The 22,253-nt window shown below is 39.5% G+C and overlaps 1 protein-coding gene across 1 annotated transcript in view; it reads left to right on the top strand.

Annotated features, from left to right (window-relative positions):
- The first annotated feature begins 6,318 nt into the window (after window positions 1-6,318).
- ARHGEF4 (Rho guanine nucleotide exchange factor 4) overlaps window positions 6,319-22,253 on the top strand; it is a 191,203-nt gene continuing 175,268 nt past the window's right edge. The window contains 1 exon segment of the mRNA XM_069791974.1: window positions 6,319-6,534. Within this exon segment, the coding sequence (XP_069648075.1) occupies window positions 6,496-6,534 (39 nt within the window). The 5' untranslated portion in view covers window positions 6,319-6,495.

The following is a 22,253-nucleotide window of genomic DNA, read 5'->3' as shown; positions in this document are numbered from 1 at the left end:
AACAAAAATAGTGGAAGTCTACATCATTATGCTCTGTCATTTTCATCATCTGTGTGTGATAGCTCCCCTCTGACATCCACCTGGCCTGGAGATTGTGGAGAATAGTAGGTGGAGAAGCCAGTCATGCTACTTCTAACTAGCTTACTACCAGTAGGACTTCTCTCCAGGCACAGGAAAAAAATCACAGGAGCTTACTTCTGCACTGCATTGAAGTTCCCATTTGTCTGAGTTGTACTGAGCATATTTCAGGGCAGAATTGTAGTTTGGGACCTCAGTACTCCCACTCTGGACTTTCTCTGGATACAATAAATTCTTTCTAGAAATTCTGTTTGGAATTCATTTCACTGGCTTTATTAGGGTCAAAGGCAACTATTACCCAGTTGTTTTTCAGATCTTTACCGCAGGGGATTTTTAAATGAACACAAATAAGGTATTTTCTAAACCCATAGCAAGAGCTCCCTATCGGACTAGGCTACCAGGCATCTAATTCTGTGTTACCTATGCCTCTAGTCTAGAAGAGAACTTTGGAGATCTGACCAGCTCTGAATTAACCTTGCAAGATTCATAGCAAGGCTGCTGTGTCTCACAGTCTGGACTCAGTCTTGAATGGAGGTGTCAAACTGGAGTAAAAATATCTTCATCTGCCTGTGGGTAGGGGACTGAGCATGTGGTGACAGCAGCGACATTTCTTCTCCTTGTGCTAGCACCATTGACTCCCTGCACATGCTTGACAGAAATCAGTGCTGGTGCCATTACTGACCAAATTCCTCCCAGGGTTCGATCCATGGCTTTTGCTGCTCAGATTTTCTTTATTATTTTTCTTTAGAAGCTCATAATTAAAACCAGCTCTTAAACTGTCCTGTCATGTAAAGCATAACCTGAGAAGTTCTAACTTAGTTGCTGTTTGCTGATGTCCAGAAGTAATGGGATTTTGTTGGGCAATGGTGGCCAGTGTAGGTGCACAGAGATTTCTGGCTTAGCAGCACAAATGTTTACCCAGCTGAGAGCTGAGGCTGTGGTAAAGCACAGAAATACCTATCTCAGCTCCCAAAGGTGCAGTTTCCCATTATAAGCCCAGAATCTCTTACCTTCTATGAAGACAGAAAACTTAAAGGCTTTGACTACAGGAGGGAAATTCAGAAGGATTTGAAGAGTACTTGAACCAACATGTTAGGCTGCATCAAGAGGTATATTTTTATGATAATGGTAATCAAATGAACTGCCTAAGGGCAAATAAGCAATTACACTGGAGATGAAAGTGTCTGACATGATCATTCAGAAATTAGAATACCTGTTTGGTCACTTAAGTCATCTTGCTCAAGCAGTTAGTTATGGCTGCCTGCAGCATGTCCCTTACTGCCCAGGTCAGGGTGACAGCTTAAAGTCTTCATTGTTGGAGCTTTTTGTTTCAAATTGGAGTATTTCAAAATATGAGAGTATGGGGATATAAATTAATGTTCCACTGAGCCATAATCAATGCCTTTTTAAACAGAGGATGATTATGTCTTTACTGACATGAAAACAATGAAATCTCTAGGCTTTGTACTCTCAGGGGAATATAACATAGGGCAAAATTGTTGTTCCTTGGAGGAATCTTACAGAAGAACATGATGCTCTCAGAAGAGGTGAGAAGGCATGTCCAGTCCCCATCTTCACTTTAAGCTCTGCACTATGCACAAGACTTCTCAAGTTTGACCTTTGCAGCCATAAAACTGGAATGAAATCAACATATTTTCTAACATTTAGTTGGTTTGGAAGCCAACATGATACAATCTACATAATACCCAACTATGTTAAGCTAACCCAAGTGAATGGTACATGAAGTAGTCAAATAGTTGAAATCATGGGAAGAAAAGCCTTCCACTAGTACAGTAGTGGAGTTTCAGTGCCACTTGTCTGCCTTTAGACAATACTAGTCTCAGTGCTCTGCAAGGTTTTGGTACCTAACTTTTTATCAGATGTTTTTGGTTCAGGCACCCGATAGTGCCTGATCTGCTGAAGGCAGTGTCAGTTTAAACAGTAATTTTTGACTGTGGTAGCAAAAGGCAAAATTGATATTTTGTTCTATGAATCAGTGACAGTTTTCAGCTGCTGTTCTTTAAAAAGCAAAAAAGGCATGTAGATTTAGGTAGTGTATCAGTAAGAAAAATGTCAACAGTGGCTGGCCTTGGGCACATGAGGATTAACAGCTCTATACCTGTACCAAAGAGAATAAATCCTCATTGACCAAATGGAATCTCAGAATCATACACTGAAAAAATGGTCACCGCAGTTTTGCAAGTGAAGTTTATGTTAAGTGATAAACTCCTTAACTCTGAAAACAGACTTGGGAGTAGTGAACTCCTGGAAACCCATTGTTTGCTTTTAAGGGGAGGGGTAACAACAGTGAAAAGTTAGCTATGAAAAAATGCAGTAGGCTGATGTTTTAGAAAATGCAAAATTTTGGGCATCAGAAAGCTTTTTACAGACCTACAAATCAAAGTCACTGTTAGGGACTTCTTCATTAGATGTAGGATAAAGTGAGAAGGGAGATATTTTAGATGTTTGCACATATCATAACACAAATTAATTCAGGTTGCAGATTCTCTTTAATGCTGTTAGGTCTGTTTGCAGTCATAGTGCACGTGTGGTGGGTTGACATTGGCCGCCTGCCAGACACTCACCCAGCCGCTCTCTTGCTCCCCCTCCTCAACAGGCAGGGGGAGAAAATAAGATGAAAAAGCTCATGGGTTGAGATAAAGACACTTACCAATTACCATCATGGGCAAAACAGACTCAACTTTAGGAAAATTAATTTAATCTATTGCCAATTAAAATAGAGTTAGATGGTGAGAAACAAAGACAAAAGCTGAAACGCCTTCCCCCCACCTCTCCTCTTTTCCCCCTAAGGTTGAAGTTCAATCCTTCATTCCTGACTCCTCCACCTCTCCCCTGACTGGTGGAAGGGGATTGGGAATGAGGGGTTGCAGTCAGCCCGTGACAATCCCTCTCTGCCATTTCTTCCTCCTCATACTCCTCCTCCCTGCTCCAGTGTGGGTCCTTCCCATGGACTGTGGTTCCTTCAGGATAAACCTGCTCCAGCATGGGCTCCCCAGGCTCCACAGGGGAGTCTCTGCCCAGGTGCTGGCAGCACCTCCTGCTGTGTGTGAGCCTGCTGCCTGCAGGGCTGGTTCTCACACCTTGTCTCTCACCCCTCGCTGCCGGACAGCGTTTGGCCCTTTCTTAAGCACTGTCACAGGGGCACTGCCAGCTCCTCTGACTGGCCCAGCTGTGCTCTCTTCTGCCCTGTGCCCTGGCATGGTTGGAACTGGCTGCTACCGGGGCAGCCTTAGCCTCTCCTCACAGAGACCCCACAGCCCTGCTGCCAGCTCCTGGGCACAGGCACCTGATACAACCTGTATTTTTCAGTAATGGAAAAGGAATTATGTAGCTCTATAATGATATGTTAAGATGCATACTCACAAAGGCCTGATTTCTAGAAAGTTTCTTGCAATTTTTCTGAAGTTTTGAACAGCAGAGTTCCAGTAATAGTAGTGTTGTCTTTAAGGAATTGCAGGATTAAGGGAATACTGTGCAACTTGCACATGCTATGTGGTGAAGTCAACCAGTCCAAGAAATGTACCAGTCTGAGGGAAAGATCTCAGCTGATTTACAGCAAAGGAACATCCTTATTTCTAGCCCACAAACAAGTGAAGCGTGGAAGAATAGGGTGAGTGATAGGCAGTTGAGCTTTAACCTTAATTTCAGAAAAGATAAGCAACTGAAAGGGGAGTCAGGTTCTTGGGGCAACCCCCCAGCCAGTGTCAGTGACCTGCTTCTGGCATGTTGTTTGCAACACGGGCAGTTCTGTAGAAATTAGAAATACTTGTAGATAAAAATCAGGCAGCAAAAATCTGGCTTTTCACATGCATAGGTTGATTCTTATTAAAAAAACCCTTAATTCATATGTGAATAAAGCTTTATTTTCCTTTTAATCTGTGAAAAATAAATGCCAAGGCACTGCAGAGCTGACTTGTCTTAGTGGGCATTTCCTTCTGCTCAAAGAGTCTGACGTCAGGGCTTGGGCAAAGAATGCTTCAGCTGAACCTTGTGAGCATAGCCCATTGAGTCAATACCAGGAGAGGCATGCAGGAAATGTGTCTGCCTGCAATTTCTTGAATAAGCAGGGTTTAAAAGAATGACAGTATTTTCAGAATAAGTAATGAAAAGTAATCCTTCAAAATAATGTAAACTTAAGAATTAACAAATAAAAGCCTTGAAAACTCATGAGCCAGGCCCATTTCCCTCAAAGGAGATTTTTTTAAAACTAACATTGGATTTTTAATTGTTTTGAGACTTTTTAGAATTTTTATCTGCAGGTTTCTGCCCAAATTGTGGGCCAGAAGTTTACTTTAAAAGATTGTTGTATGTATATAATAGACATATGTATGTCTTTTAGAACTAAGATTTAAGGGAAAACACTCTTTGTCCTGGTTTCAGCTGGGATATAGTTAACTGTCTTCCTAGTAGCTGGTACAGTGCTATGTTTTGAGTTCAGTATGTGAAGAATGTTGATAACACTGATGTTTTCAGTTGTTGCTCAGTAGTGTTTAGACTATAGTCAAGGATTTTTCAGCTTCTCATGCCCAGCCAGGGCACCTGACCCAAACTGGCCAACAGTGTATTCCATACCATGTGACGTCCCATCTAGTTTAGGAACTGGGAAGTGGGGGGCAGGGTTTCGCCGCTCGGGGACTGGCTGGGTGTCGGTCGGCGGGTGGTGAGCAATTGTCCTGCGCATCATTTGTACATTTCAATCCTTTTATTACTACTGTTGTCATTTTATTAGTGTTATCATTATCATTATTAGTTTCTTCTTTTCTGTTCTATTAAATCATTCTTATCTCAACCCAGGAGTTTTACTTCTTTTCCTGATTTTCTCCCCCATCCCACTGGATGGGGGGGAGTGAGTGAGTGGCTGCGTGGTGCTTAGTTGCTGGCTGGGGTTAAACCACGACACTCTTCTATCCGTGAAATCATAAGAGATGGCAGGACCAAACTTCATTGAAGTAGTATTGTCATTTGGCAGGTCATACCACAGACTATTGCATTTGCACCTTATGTTGCAATTTAGAAATTATTGGCCTGGTTTCTAACAATTTAGGTGTGCCCTTTCTTATGACTGTGTAAACTTACGCAGTTCCCCCAATGACAGAAAAATTGTGTATGTTGTAAAATATGTCTTCCTGCTCTAAAATATTTGATTTAAGCATAAACGTCTTATCTACATGTACTACCAAAACAATAATATTTCTATTTGAAATAGACTAAGAAGAATGGCTGCTGGAATGTATAAAGGGGTTTGCAGTATTGCAAATCCAAGGCAAGTCAGGGATGTGGTTACTGGGGGGTTGATGGCACACAGATCACCTATTTCACAGAGCGAGTGAAAGAGTATGTTTCATGTTAGAGCTGGTGTTAGTCTTGGTCGAGTGATGGGGCATCAGCCACAGTGTGGCATTGTGTCCCTCCTCCCACCTTGCTGTGCTGGGTGCACTGCACATCTGTGTTTTCCTTCCCTGTGGCCAGCAGCATGGAGCATCAGAAGCTACTCTGGAGCACCTCCCTAAAATACCTCTTCCTGGTGTAAAGATTTTAACAGTGGGTGGTTTGAATAGTTCAAATATAAGCCATAGTTTGATTAAAAAAAAAAAGAAAGCATGCAGTATCAGGCTGTGCCTTACAGTTGCTGTAATGCAGATTGAGCCCTCTCTGAGAACTTGCTTGCACTCTGTAGTTGTTGTCTTTAATTCTGAGTGCGCTGTGAGCAGACTACCTGTAACTCTCAGTCCTGGCCACTAAATGTTGATAGATTCTATACTACGTGGCATAAGTTGCATCTCTGTGCTGCTGAATGTTACTGAAGCACAGATAATCTTTAAGGGACTTTAATGTTAAGTGAGAAAAAAGAAGAAACTGAAATTGCATTTACTCTTCTGTACTTCAAAAGACCAGTTCTGCAATTTTTCCTTACCTTTAAAGATAGTAGCTAGAAAGCTCATAGTGTGGGAGCCTTTCCTTTTAAATGCTGCAGTAAGCGTAATACTGATTGAACTTGCAGTAGGCAAAAGCAAAAGCTGGGGGGGGAGGTAAGGGAACATGTGCTGTCCTTTGTAGTTCCAGTTCTTTTAGAAGCACACACAAATAGCTTTAGTTTCTTTAGCAAATACAATGGCATCATTCTGGGCATGCCTAGTAGAAGTGTTCTGGGGCTAGTAAACTGTGAACAAACCTGTTTGCACTGCTGTACTGTACAGCGCAGCACAGATAAGCCCTAATTGTTATGCAACTCCTTAGCATAAGCTTCTGGCATGGCTCATATGCTTCCCTTGTACTAAGACCGTCCAAAATAGCAACAAGAAGACATGTAACTAAAGACACAGCAGGAGTGTAGGAATTCACCCAGGCCTTGGATGTTCTAAAGATTGAACAATTCTTCATTTTAAACCTTCCAAAATGCTAAGCATAATGTATTTTCTTCGGAGCTTCTTCAAGGTAAGCAATTTCAAACTTTTCCTGAGTGTGGGAGTTTGCTTGGTTTAGTTTTGTTTTGACAAGAAAGAAACTTAGGTTTGAAGTCTTTGTACAGGAATGTAGAAAGTAGTTTTCTTGAGAATTGATGCCCAGCCAGTAAGTACACTTACCAGGTTTGCAGTTTGCTTTGCTATGTTAACATTTGATTTGTAGAAAGTGGTTATTTTCTGCTACAATAAAAAGGAAACACTTGTTGTGGATTTATGTTGAGAGATCCTTATACAATGAAAAACCATAAAATTTATGGTGTAAGCCACATCCTTCAACCAGGGAGTTGTTAGCAGTGAAAGATGCATTTTAAGAGACAAAATCAGATTATAACTCATTTTTATTACATTTTCCTGAAGTGTTTGTTCTATTTTAAACATGCTAAATTGAGCAATTGAACACTATCATCATTGAAAACATTTTAGATACAAAATAAACTACAAAATGTTGCCAATAAGTATAAGTTTACATTTCATATTATTAAAACAGCCAGACCAAAAATCTAATCTTCAGTGATGGGTATGTAACTCCGTGGGGACAGTTTCATTTTCTGTGAATCTACAGTTTTATGACTGAGGTCCTGCTACTGCCTGCTATTGGACTGAAATAGCTGTGTAAGATCTGAGTCCCAGCTGTGGTTTTCACCTTGCTCAGAATTATGGCACAGTAGTGTTGCAACTGGAGTGTGTGCTGCAGGTTTCATTAGAAGCGTGCACTGTGAAATGTATAGATGATTTGGAGAAGTGTAGGTCAAAGGAAACCAAAGTTTAATCGGATTAGTGAATATTGGATTATTCCGTGATCTAAAATGTCAGAATTTGAAGCTCAATAGAGAATTATGCTAACTTAGAAGAATACTTAAGGAATAGAATAACTGTAATCAGCTGAATTCCAGTTTCCCATTATGTTGTCACTTACACATTTGCATGCCAAACTACTTCTTGGTAAAGTATGCTGCAAGATTGCAGCCGTAGTGTCAAGTCAGCAGTAAGTATCAACTCAGAGTTGCTCTGTGGAGACCAACTGCTGTTCGAAAGAAATGTGAGAAAAGGTTTAATTTTGGTCCTAAAACATGTAGCTACAATTAGCACCTGCAACCACCTGATGGTTCATAGAAAACCAGTAGCACTTCTACTTAGAAGGTGGGCCTCATTTTTGGCAACCTTCCTTAGGGAGATTGTGTGGAGCTGGTCTTAAAAATTGCCTGCATTTGGGTTTAAAATATCTACTTAGCTTTTTCTGAGTTACTTTGTTACCCTAAACACTGCATTCTTTGGGAGGTAAAAGCGAGGGACAGAAAAAATACAATACAAAGGTTTTTCTCTGTTACTGGGATATGGCTCTTGATGCATCATACTTGCATTGCTGTTTTATCCATGACAAGCCTTGACTTTGAAAAATTTTAGCATAAAACATGCTGCTAAAGTGTATGTAAATACCTTAATTTAAGGTGTGAGAGTACATACTTCTCAGTACTTAAAAGAGTATTTTTCTTACATAAGTATCAGACATCTACAATAGCGTTAAGACACTAGTATTTGAGAAAAACAGGACTGACTAAAACTGGTAGCTGTCAACCATACTATGGTGATTACTGGACTCATTCTGAAGATTATTTCAGTTTGAGATACTGGCAAGTGTCAGTTTATGTCTATGAGTTTCATTTTGCATTCATTGACTTAAATCTAACAGTCAGCTAAGTCAGTCAAACTTTGTCCAAAATGGAGGTAAAATTAAGACTGTTTTAATTAGTTTCTTCATTGTTTTCTGTGAAGTTTTCTCGAAATAGAAAGCTCTTAACTGAAAGTTGGCCAAAACACAGTATATCTAAGGCTGTATTTTACAGGTCCTGTGCACCATGCTGTACTCTGATATTCTTGTGATTTGGGTCATGCTAGAATGACCCAAGTAGCTTGAAATACAGTCTGAGATCTTAGCCATGTTTCTCAATAGGATTTTAGCTCCTAAGATCCCCATAACCACAGCTGGGAACTTTAAAAGTATCACCCTCACCTGACTGGAAAGAAAAAGTAGCCTGGGCCAAACAGCTAATAAACCTGCCCTTGGCTTTGGGATAAATGCTGCTAACACTATGGGAGAGTTACTGTGGTGCCTCTTGTCCTCCTCTGGAAGTTGCATCAATGCTGCTGATGATGGGAGGAGCAGGCAGAAGTGGGAATAGCATAAATCTGTCTCTGGATATCTAGGAGGGAGCTAGGTCCTGCTGGGTGCAGGACTGTGGGGCAGAGTTGGTAGAGAAGAGCTTGGGACCCCCCACCTATCCTCCTTTGTGTCTGGCTGCAAGGCTTTTGTAGCACAGAACCATGAGTTTATGATGTGTAACTGTGTGACGGTATCACAGTTCCTTTCACTGCGTGTTCAGAGTAAACACAAAACTGCATGCACATCGGATCTTGTGAGGATGTGTCAGCAGAGATATCCTGTAATATCTTGGCCAGTCAAGATTTTTATCTCCCATAAGAATCCATTTAAAGGCTTAATATGTTTATCTTTGGGTTGGCCAAGTGAAATGGAAAGATACTGAGATTGTTACAGATGCACAACTGTGTTGGTTTTAGCTGCTGGTTCTTCTTACTAATTTAAATAATTCTCTAATGAAAATATTCTACATGTCTGTTCATTTGGTGTGAAAATATTTGGTTTTCACAGAAAATGTGCAGAAATCAAAGTGTAACTCCTTATTAAATGAAAAATCATATAAATGGCTCAGATAAGCCATCATCAGTTTTTGAGAAGTGCAACAGTAAAGTTTATGGAACTATATTGTTGTTTTCTTTAATTTCAAAACCAGAAAATACTGATTAATACTGCTGTCTTTTATAATGATGGCCACAATAAGGATCATGTTTTCACTTATAGCGTGGAGCATTTCAAAACAAGCAGCCTGTTGCAGTCATTTTCAATTCCTGTCTAATACCACTGGTACAGTGGTAAACAAGGCATGATGCAGATTTGCCGCTAATACCTTTAATGCCTCTAAAATAGTATGCCTATTGTTCTCTCTGAACCAAAGCTCCAGGCCACTAATACCAGCTAAAAAATTCCTGGCCACTTTAAAAGGCCAGTATACGCCTGAGCGGTGATTGCTGCAGTCGCCAGTTGCAGGCAGAGCTTTTGGGAGCCCTGCAGATGCTGTCATAAGAAACAGTATTGCACAGCTGTAGAACATCCTAAATTTGTATCAGATTCAGTGTTCAAAGCGTCATCCATTTCTCTCTCTCGTTGGCCACAACTTTTGTTTAATTCTGCTCAGAAATCTGTGTCATCTGCTTGATTAGTTTTTGCAGCCCAACCAGCTTAGACTTTGGATCTGAACTTGACTTTGCTAGTTCTCTCTTTGAACAATATGCCAAGCTTGCATTTACATGAATCAGTCTGAATAGTTTGTTCACAATATATGTGTTTCTCTGAAGGATTTTTGTTCTGATTTAAGAAATCAAACACCACATTTGTAGTACTTTTAGGTCTTGCATCTGTTTCACTAGGTATTCACCTATCTTGAAAGGTTAGGTTCCCCCCTAAACTTGGTGGGTTTGTTCCTTTTTGATGACCATCAGCCTTTTAGCTGGGCTAATCTTTGTTAGTCTCAGTCTTAGCACCTCTAAGATACCTGTCAAATGAGCACTAAAATAATGGTCAGTTACTCTGCTCTGAGGGTCAGTTCCTTTTCCCCTTCTAGTGAAACTGTAACAGAGATTTCTAAACAAAGTTCTGATTTCAGGTGAACCTATGCTGACTACCTAGAGGCAGGGACCCTGCTGAGTGGACATTCACTTGGAAAGTCAGAATGTTGTCTCACTGAAAACGTACCTTGTTACCTGCAGAAGCATTGGTCTTGTTGTATGCAGCTATAAGATTGCTGTTGCATGGGACCATGTCTTGAATGTACCATATTTAGCTGAATAATGACTGTGGATATTGCAGGTTTTGCCTAAAACTAAGGAATGACTGTAACATGCAGCTGTTTTAAAAATGTGTTTATCAGTTGTTTGTCATCTAATATAGACGATGTGGTATACTAATGTGATCTTTAAGCATGCTCAACTGTCAGGCAAGCAGATAAGATGCAGGTATTTTAACAGTGTATTGATCTTTGGCACCCTGTGAGTGTGTGGAATCTTGGCTTTCAATCTTCTAAATATCAAAGTCATCCTGTACAGTGGGATTTCTGTGCACTGGTGCTGCAGCTTTCTAAATAGCAACAAAAAGTATAAAGAACAGCCAAACAGAACATTTCAGTGTTGGGTGGGAACTGCTTTCTTGCAAAACTGGCTGAAGAAGACTGTCAGTGTTTAGCTAATGAACTTCTTGTAGCATAAATTAAACCAAGCCAATATTGAGCTGGAGCTAAAATGACAATCCTACAATGTCAGCTTAGATCTTATAGTAACATCTATAGCAACTCATACTACCTGAGTAACAACTCTCCAAGTAATACCAGAATACACACCTCTTCATTAAAAACTTAAAGAGGGCTGCTAATGTCTCACTTAATATGCAAAACAACAAGTTTGTATGATTACACATGTGGTTGTAAGAACCCCTGGGTTATATATACATGTAGAATTGGTACTGTAGGCAATGGTGCGAATATTTATTCTTGAAAAAATATTAAAAAAAATTACTTGAGTTTTTAAATGGCTTTAAAAACACAGCTATCTTAGAAGCATAAATTCACATATAAAACACCTCTGTGAAGGTCTGGCTTTCAGAGGAACTGAGGTACCTGTAGACAAATACTTTTCAACTGAGGTAACCATGAACTCTTAATTTTGTCCACAGAAAGTAAAATGCTTTGACTGAAGTGAATTTTCCACTGAGGCAGAGAGTACGATGGCCAGAGACAAATTTTCTAATAATAGTTTTGATACTAAGGAAGAATGGAAATTAATCTATTTTATTTCTGCAATGGCTTCCATCTAAAAAACATTAAGTTGTTTCCTGATACTGAGTTAAGCTGCAGAGTGTATGGCAAATCATCAGGATTGGAAATTTCTTACACCAGACAGTTATCTTGTACCTTCTTAAACCAAAAATGCTGCATAGTGCATGGCAATTGGCAGTCTTCACAGAGAAAAAAATGCTGCAATATGGGAAAGAACATGATACCAGATGAGAGTACAGGAGCTATCCATCTCTGTATCAAAAGCAAATAACTGGTGAGACTGAACTAAGAGCTAGTTCACATATCAGAAGATTAAAGAATTAGCCTGAAAACACTATTAACTGAAAAATGGAGTGAGGTTTGGATCATTCATAGCTATTGTGTCAGTGAAGACATGTTAGTAAGGAAACAAAGTGTCAAATGAACTCTCACTGTTTTTAAGGAGGGAATGCATTTTGCCTGGAAGAGGCTTAAGGAGATCTAAAGGGAAAGGTAGAACTGCTTAGTAAGCAAAGTATCTGAACAATTAAAAGACAGAGTCCCTGAAGCGTTAATGAGTCTTTGACAGTAATGGAAACTGGAATTAATGGCAGCCAGGTAATTCCTGATTAACCTGCCTATATGTGTGTAAATTACAAGGGGTGATGCACACAGACACACATATACATGCACATACACACACACTCTCCATCTGAAATATTGCTGTGAGAGTTGTCTTCATCTTCAATACAAGAGGGCTATTATCAGTCTAGGAGAGCAGAGGCAAATTCTCCATCCAAATCATTAACATTTGTGACTAATACTTATTTCAGTATATAGTAATTCCTGTCACTTTTAAAGCAGGACAGAGTGATCCATGACTTACATTGCAGAGGATGACCACTAAAATACAAGTGTAACAATGGGTACAATTATAATGCATCCATTGACAGAAAGTAACAAATATATCCATTTGCTCAGACCTTTACTTGAGAGGAGGTACTAACTGAGATTACATTTGATGGAATCACTTTGACTTCTTGGCCACTAGGATTATTTACAAAGTGCATCTCAATATATGGCAACATAAATTGTTTGTAGGCTCTAGAAGTCCCAATAAAAATAGTATCTTATGTTTTAGAAAACAAAACTTGGCCCATTAAGAGAGTTACGTGTGAAAAGTGACATCCAAGAGTGAAGAGTGGTTTGCTTACAGGTAAAAGTGTGGGAAAAGTCCTAATGTCTTGGTCAGCTTTTGTGTAATCAAACCTCATATTATGTTGAGAACAAGATTTCCTGCAAAGTGGCCATTGGTACCTAGTCAACAGTTTCCCATATCACCAGAGTTGTGACATTGTTGGCTGTGCTCCAAAGAATTCAAGCTGCTTGGGAGTCACAATTTTCTTTGCCTTCAGAGATAGAATTCTGCACAGCTAGAATAGGGCTTGCTGCTGAGAAACTTCCAGTAGCATTATTGAGGTCATACAGATGAGTATATAATTACTTAGATAAGCAGAGTTTCAATTAACATGATTGCAATCTAGTAGCACTTAAACAGTGTTCCTTAAGAAAAGGATTTCACCCTGTACACAACCTATAAATGAAGAATGAAAATCTGTATGATTAAATCACACCACAAAGTTAAAAATTACCAGGACCTATACATAGCCTTAGGTTCAACTTTTGACCTCACAAGATTTATTTATTGCCTGAATAAAAATCCCAGGAGACAAGAGAAGAATTTGCATCAGATTAATTGTCAATGACAATGTTTTTGTGGTTTTTTGCAAAATGCAAGGAGAAGGTTAAGATAATGAACAGTTCCTTGCAACATGCAAGCAGTCCTTGAATAGGACAGCCTTGTTTCAGGCACCTCAACCAACAGGGGCTGGAACCTATGGAGGCATTTTAAACAATTAGCTGAAATGTTTCACAGCTGAAACAGCATCTTTCCGATCACACACGTGAAAATAAAGGTGAAATACTCGTGCTCTTTGGAGGACAGGTCTTGCCAAGATTAAAGGTGGAAATTCAGGCAACAGTTGCTTCAGCAACGGATGACTCCTCCTTCTTCTGATCATAACACTTCTCTGTCTCAAGCCCCCTCTGCTGAGCCAATTTTCTACAATGACACTAGATAGGTGGGGGCTAATGACCAATCTGTTACTCTTGGAAATCTCCCATAGTAGGCTTGACAGAGACATTCACTCAATGCCTGCACCTGGCAAGTTGAGGACAGCATTTAAGTTTGAGTGAAATGCTACCTGGTCATATATGTGACCTTTCTGAAAAAAACAAGACAAGTGCTTTTTCTCTTCAGTAGGGTCTCATAAGCATCTTTGCTTCTCTGGTACTAAAACACTCTCCTTTTAAAAACAGTATTGTGGTCATGGAGGGCCTCGGATAAGCCTTGTTTGCAGAGCCTGGCTCTCTCTACCAGCTAAGTTTTCAATAGACAGCTTTCTGGTCAAGCTTACAATATGACTTTTTCAGTTTTAAGTACACCTTTAACAAATCTGTTTATAGCAGGTGAGCATCAAGCCCTGTGTATTCCCTATGCTTATTAAAGAGGTCAAGTATAATAATTTAAGAAGCAAATAACCAGTTGTATGAAGAAACCAAGGTTTTAATAAATATCCTTTGAAAAGCAACAACAACAACAACAATTTGATGCATTATCAGATGAGCATTCAAAAATTAGCAAATTGTGTTTGGGTTAAAAATGGGTAATGCTGCAGCTCTGGGAAGGGGAAAAAGTCTTTCAGTTCACAGTGTGTCCCTATGAATGGAGGTAAGCTTCTGCAGTTTACATAAGGAGTGAATTCTTGTCTGCTATCTCAAATTCTAGCTTATATATATTCTAGTTTTTACTTTGACAGTTAAATGGCAAATATATGTCATTAAATGCTATTTGGGATATTCTTTATATATTTTTCCTGGGAATTAACTTCCATGAGTTAAAAGTCTTACAGACCTCTAATAGAAACTGTAAAAAATGATGGAAAGACAATTCATGATTGGGGTAGTTTCAATCAAGTGTAAGGGAAATCATATCTTCTGAAAGTCACCCATAATGCTGTCTAATAAATGTGATCTCTCTGTCTTCAGTTGATACTCTCCCTTCTGTAGATTTGTTTCAGAGCTTGTCTGCTAGATTGATTGCTCTGCATAGTTAGGTATAACACAGACATTTAGTGTGCAGGTAACTTTCAAGCAGTGAAAAGAACTGGAATGCACTTAAAATCACCAGCAAGCTGAAATAATCATGACCAACTGGATAAGACAGGTATCTTTCATACTGTTCTTTCATCAGGCACAAAGTTATTCTAGAATACTCATGGCTCCTACAGGGTTTCGGCTGGTATCAGATACCATATTGCTATTAATTATAACATTTTTTTATCACACAAAGTTTGTCTGTAGTGTATGCTGGTAGATGATTGTGGTTCCTTTAAGTGAGCATGAAAGTAATGTGTTAAGTTCATTCAGCTCCATACACAACCAAGTAAACCCTCCCTATCAATGCTAATACATTTTTGTTTATTCTAGATTTCAGTTAAACAAGTGCCATAATGCCCTGGCAATTGAATGTTAACATTACATCCCATGGTAAAAGGATTCATTCCAGCTTCAGGAGACTGTTTTGAAACAGGTGGCTTAAAATATTTGTCACCAATTACAATGAAGACAATTATTTCTTCAGAGGGAACGTCTATTCAAAAGTTGCATATCATATAGTAACACCTCAGCTAGCTTGCTTGCTGACAGTGAAGTAACATGGGACAACATGGGCATTGATGTCACAGCAAAATCTCAGTGTCTGGGTAAACAAGCGAACAGTGAGCTTGCATGGAGCCACTGCTGCCATGCCTGCTCTCTCACCCTGCTGCCAACTCCTGTTTTGGCTCATGTCTGCAACTGTTGCAACAAAAATTGGTATGAATTTTGAAATTAACATCTCCCAAGTCAGCTGTAGGGTGTTATTTTATTTTACTTTATTTTATTTTATTTATTTTATTTTGGAACAGCTAGATGATTTATTTGAGGGGACATATAAAAGCTACCTTATTCCAATTTTTACCATCTTCAGAAGACTCAAACTATTTGATTACCCTTCATTTATCTATAAAATGAAATAGTTTTCTGATCCAGAATAAAACACTTAATAGTCCTACAGGTGATGTCATGTGCTTCCTGGATGGAAATGGAAATCACCTGTAAAATTCCCTTTAAAAATTCATAGCAAAGCTAGCCATTCTGCACTGCTATAACAATATACATATAATAATATATGTATATACATCGTGTATGTAATGTACATCCTACGTTGCTGTAATCCTCCATTTCAACAAAAGAAAGTTCAAAGGACAAATTATATCCGTAAGTGGGAAAGTCAGAGATGTGGTGTTACACTACCAGAATAGAGGAGTGCTACTGCAGAGGTGTGCAGTTATGGTCATAGTGTACTCCACAGTTGTGTTGGGGTTTTTTTGTTTCTGAATTTAATCCCAGTATAACATAGCTGATATCACCATGTTAGAAGAATCAACCAGAAGCCTAAAAATTTGCGTGCCTCTCCCTCTTCCCCTCCTTCCTTCGCTTGCCCCCCAAATGTAACAGGAAATAGACAAACCAGCCCCATGTGGTATCAGACGATCTGCTTCCTCAGCTTTTTTTTATCTTGCTGGTGAGAGCTCAGCTCTGCCCATTGCATTCTGCCTGCTCAGCAGGTTCAGCTGGATACTGTGGTCTCTGTGCTGTCGCTCTGTTTTGTTTAGCTTTATTCTGCTGATGAGGTGTTGTGTCTCAGTGCTGGGGGAGATCAGTCTTATGTATCTTTTTTTCTCTTGGGTGTGAGGTTTAAACTCCTGGAAAAGTATGCTCTACACAGACAGTTCTGAAAAGAGAGGAAAGAAGCCAAAGTCAGCTTGAATAGTGTACTCCCAGAAGTCTTTATTTCCTGTGAAGAAATAATTTAAGACTCTTGCTAAGATTCTTGGCCTTCTACCATCACACCTGGCCTCTCTCTGTTAAATGCATCATCCAGCAGGCGGTAAGAGCATGGGCCTTCACACCCTGGTTTTGGAGTGCTATTTCATACTTGCTATTGCTGGTTTGATATTTTCAGTTGTTCATCATTAGCTAATATCACAGGTCTTTGACAGAAAGCCTGAAAGAACTGGAATAATTGTTATTTGCAGTATCTTAAACTTTTTCTAATGAATTTCTTTTATTTTTGTTTCTTTTTGAACCCCTGTGGCATTTGTTTCTCTGCAAGACTTCTGAAATAGGCCAAGTTTTGCCTTGCTTACCATTTGTTTATCCAAATCATGATGAAGGCATTTGATTTTTAATAAAAGCAATTTGTATGTGATCTTGGTGTATGTACCATTCATAGCCTTCCCAAGGCAGAGAGTTTCCATGACAGCTAATTAATAAAGATTAGCTTTTCTTATGGAGTGTAAGACTCAAGTACATCTTGTTTTGTGATGTAGATAATCTCTCAATCTGATTTTGAAGACTGGGTCTTGTCACAGAGATGCCACAGGCCATCTCTTCTGATTTATAGCCAGATTTGGAAGACCATTAGGGGTGAAAAATCTTTGATAGCTTTTATTTTCTCAGTTCTTACATATGTCTACTTGCTTGTTTGTTTATTTGTCCTTAGTAGGTGAGAGTTTCTCAACCACTTATGGTTTGAAGGACGTAGGAGGAAATCACACTCCTTAACTTCTGCTAACTTTAAAATTAGCTGAAGAACAACCTAGGTCTACGGACAGCTAAATTGCATTAAAACAAAGGTTTTTAGGTGAAATGCATGATGTTACACTGCTAATAATATAAGAGGTATCATAACACAATGTAACATAATTCTTATCTTTTCTTAACATAATTCTTATATAATATATCATACCTCTTATATTATTAAGAGATATCACTGGAACTTCCAAAACAAGCTGGATTTTGCCTGCCAAATTACTTTCTGTACTAAGAAACAAATATCTGATTTCATACTTAACCTTTTCTCAACTGTGAAGTTGCTAACAATGCTGTTATTTTCTATGCATGGGAAAAGGGAAGACAGGCATCAAAGCTCCTTTATTAAGGACTTTTATGATCAGCTCTACTTGGGCAACATCTGCTGTGTTTCAAACACACTTGGGTGATACTTGCCTGAATGGGACCCTATTTGGTTTTGTGTAAGGGCGAGGCAGGGACAATCTGATGGTTTACACTTGATTTACTTGGATATCTGACCAACCCGAAACTCATTTTGTTTGCTAAAACAAAGGGTTTTAGAAGAGAAGGGGTTTAGATTAAATCAAAGATGCTGGCTTTCTATAATGTGAGAATATAGCTTTACATCCATGCATTTCTTGTCTTTCTGTATCAACAAACAGAAAAAATAAGAATAGTAGTCTATCTTAAGTTCTGTTTTTGATCTCCCTTTCTATCTGTGCTTTACCTTTTTGAATCAGTGAAGTACTACATGGCAGTTGTCGAGGTTAATAATGTCAGTCCCATATTAAGCTATCAGAAAATTCTCCCCGTAAGAAGTGTAGAGCTGCCTAAGAGTGGTAGCACTCTAGTGACTACTCAAGAACTACACTTGAGCAAAATGCTTTGTTTTGCCTTGACTTTTGTACCTTCTTATTGTGCAAAGTATTTTTGCAAGTGAAATCCTTTTTACTACTGACATTTAATTATAGACTTGTTGGTTTGGGCACATCTTTCAGCTAGCCATCAGGTACCAGAAGCTTTCTGATGTGCTGTCAATAGATTGAGCTCCATTTTGCCTATCACAAACCCTTTGACAAAAAGCTAGTCTTAATAAGATCTCCTGAATAGATTTATTTTATCCTTCCTTTAGTACAGCAGGTTCTCTCACTTGGCTTGCATGCAATAAGCAAGGCTTGACTGACAAAACAATTTTCTACAAGGTCTCTCTGTAGCCATTCAGCGCTGCATCCCATTCGCATGAACTGTGCCAACTGCTTTTGGTGCCCTGGGAATGAGGACCATGCTCTTGAAAAGTGAGGCATAAGCCAAGACCACCCACATTTAGGAGGAAATGTGCATTTGCAAACTGAAAATTAACTGATGCAGCGTGTAGCATCATGGCACCATGCATTGGGCAGAAAAGCAATAATGTGGAAGCTGGCCTGAAAGTCAATAAGGAATCGGACTGTCAGAAATCTGTGGGGAATCATGTCAGTAACTGTAGCACAAAGATCTGACTCTTGCCAAATCCTCAGCATCTGTTTTTCAATACATCAAATTTAGTCACTTCTTTGCAGCAGCATTGAGTCAACCAGAGGGCAACTGAGGAATAGCCTGAGTTGCCTTTCTGCAGGTGTGCACAGCTGGATTGTGCCCTACAGGGCCAGGAGTGCCAGAACTGTTCTAGCCCTGGGCTTTATTCCCTATGCCAGCCACAGAGAGTGGGCTGATTCTAGTGGTATGTCATCTTGGTGTCTCTGAGCTAGCAGGGAGGGTGCCGTGAAGAACAGCTACAATACTAGTGAGACAGCAGGGCTAATTTACACCCAAACCTGTGCCAACCCCAGGGCAGAGTAACAACAAAGGCACTTTCACTTCCCAACTGCTTCTTGGATGAGCTGTGGTCCAGCCTGTCTCATTCCTTGTTGTGTTCTTGTTGCCTGAGCAATACCTCTAAATCCCTAAGTAGCATGCTAAATATTTACATGTCTTGCCAGGAGAATTAGATGTCAGTGTAGAACACAATTATCCTAGAGAGAGTTTAACCCCTCATTTATCTTAAACCACAATTGTGGAACTCCACTGGAAATAGTGGCATATGGGTCTATGTCAATTAATCGTATTTGTTCTGGGTTTATGGCACTGGATCTGGACTGATACTTTTAAGGTGTCACTTCAAGATATATGAATTCTGCTTTTGCTTCACAGTGCATGTGACTGTCATCCTTCTGTTCCTCCCTCTCCTATTTTCTGTTTCTATTTTGGCACGTCTCTGCTGTTTTAAGAGCAAACTTTCCACGTGTTTTTAAGTCCAGGAGTTTGGTGTTTCAAAGGAAATGACACCACTGCTTTGTACAACGAACCATGTGAACTGGGATCTCTGTGCAAATGCAGAGATTAGTGTAAATGCAGCTGACTTCCCAAGTAAGAAACATGCAGGAAATGTTGACAATATTATTTCCACTACTGGACTGTAGAGATCATCCCCAATATTTTGTACTGAAGGTTTTACAGGGTTAGAAGTTCTGTGTCAGATTATTTGGAAAAGAGGCTTTTCCTCATTTTGTAGATGGATGAGAATACTTATTCTGCCTTTTCTTATGATGGAAGATAGGTAACTCCCCCACCTTTAAGAATTCTTAGCCTGTTGGAACATGTCCTTCTTCTTTTTACAGGGGTCTTTTTTCAATCAGATCAGTTTCTCAAACAAGAGTAAAGACACAAATCTGGGCATGAGGTGCTAATGCTAGGTTGAAGTAAATAAAGCATTTGTAGTCAGGAGTCACTTTCAGAAGAGATGAATATGCTGGTATGAAATTTGGCCCCAAGTGTGTTAAGAATGAACAATTTCTCCTGCTGACATATTTAGACAATGTACCTATGATTTTCAAAAGAGACTATTTTCAGCAGTGGGGGGTTAATAGGCTTCATTTCTATGCTTAGTTCATTCTCAGCTTGAATTTATGAACAGTCTAGAAATTACTTAAACATCAAAACCCATGGCATTAACCATGACACCATAGAAAATACAAAAAAATGCTGAACGTTCAGTATCAGCATGAATTATTGTCGTGTACATCTGGCACCTTAGATACTATCTCACCCTTCAGAATAACTCATGCTTGAAAACAAGTCCTCAGGCAACCTGAATCCTCAGGTGACACCCTCCTCCCCTGAGGACAGGGAGAACTGAGAGGCAGAGGCCTTTGGCAGTAGGTGGTGATGTTCCTGGGCACAGGCTGCAGCTAAGGCCTGGGAGCAGAGAATATGGGGATCTGGAGCAGGGGCTATTGGGCAAAAGGTCTTTGGAGAAAATCCTCTTCTTATTATCCATGCTTACACGGCACTGCTAAATCTAAGTGATGTTTTTATCAATGTTTAAATATGTATTTATCATCTTTAAGATGGCAAGATGTTTGCAGGTTTTCACAGGTAATTTCTATGGAAAAGTTTGACATAGACAACAAAATTTCTCTGTCTCACTTTTTTCCTGAAAGAAACCTTTAATTGTGGAAGTAGAGTAACCTTTGCTCTCTGAGAACAGTATTCATCCTATTCCAGTCATTCTCATAAATGAGGCTTTCAAGAAAGAAGAAATAAGACTTTTACTTCTGAATCAATAGAGATCTATTTTGCCCCAAAAGTAAGGTTAACTGAACACAAGGCTGTATTCTTACAAGTGGGATACTGTTAAACCCCACCAAAGCAAGAATTCAGCCTTGGAAATAAGTGAACCTTTTCAGATCTTGCTCTTAGCCACTCTCAGTCTTTGATACAGAGATACAATATTATTTTAAAATTATTCCTAAATGTTTAGGGCTTGTCGTACAACTTACATATTGTACAACGTGTACATTGTAAATTTAAGCTGATGCCAGGGGAGTTATTTTTACCATGCCCTTGGAGAACAAGTCCCCAGACCCTGGAAAGGAAAAATTCAAAACTGTCATAGTCTATGGGAAGAATTTGAAAAATGCATTTAACTGCTTAAAATTAGACAGAACCGTGTGTTTTCCTGTGCTGGGTTATGTGTGTATGTTGTACCGCTTTGTTACCAGTTTTCTTGGTGTCTGTCCCTCCCTGAGGTGGAAGTTGCTCTGATGAAGTAGACTGTGATGTTGGTACTTTGGCCCTTTGGGATTTTCAGTTTATGCTCACAAACATGAACTGAATGAGTTGAACCTCCTTGAACAGCTCTGTCACCTTGGCAACTCGAAAGGGAGAAAGGATGTTGGGAATGGCTTTACAAACAGAGAGCTACTCTACCTCTGTGCTTATTCCTGCCAGTGAAGACTTTGGAGTGAGTCTGCCCTCTCTGTTCTTGCTGAATCATGGCACAGGCCTTGATACTTCAGCCAGCTTTTTCAGGCATGGATAGAAACCACTGTGCCAGTTTTGACTCTTGATGATTACTGAAATGATTCTAAATAGTATAAATGTGAAATAGCCTCTCACATTTTGAGCAGCAGGGGACACTGAATCTACTTATTGTCTCTGGAGAATATGAAGAAGGCTCTGACTACAGATGTTTCATAAACTGGATGTTTCAATAGCAGATCATGCTCTTCAAGTGCCTGGTTTTTAGATCTTCCTGCTCTTCTCACTGCATAGCCAAACACAGATCTACATCAAAGACAACTTTTGCATACTGCTTGTTATTAAGAGTATCTCTGCAGGAGATGCCAGTATAGGGTTTAATCTATGTGAAGTCCCTGTGGCTTAAAACATAGCAAGGCTGCTAAAAGGATTCTGCTTGAAATGCAGTAGTTGTATTTGTTTTATGTCTAGATCATTGCCCAAAGTGAGAAGCTCCAATATGCTGTCAGTGCCTCTTATTCTCTTGAAAAAATATGTTGGGTTCCTCTTCTGACTTTCTGAGCCTCAGTTACTTCTTCCAAGAACAGTGTATTAAATTGGTGGCTCCTAATCGAAATAACTTAAAGACAGGTCCTTAGAGGACACAGTGCCTATGTGCTGGAGTTTGATATGCCCATCTGGATGTCTTGATTTTGCTTTTCAGAATTGTACAGACAACCTTGTGCTTAGTTTTCTGAATCTCTGAGCTGGAAGCATGTGACATGTTTCC

Source organism: Haliaeetus albicilla, chromosome 9, assembly GCF_947461875.1.
Source record: "Haliaeetus albicilla chromosome 9, bHalAlb1.1, whole genome shotgun sequence".
NCBI classification, from domain to species: Eukaryota; Metazoa; Chordata; class Aves; order Accipitriformes; family Accipitridae; genus Haliaeetus; species Haliaeetus albicilla.
This window is presented reverse-complemented; position numbering and strand designations above follow the sequence as displayed.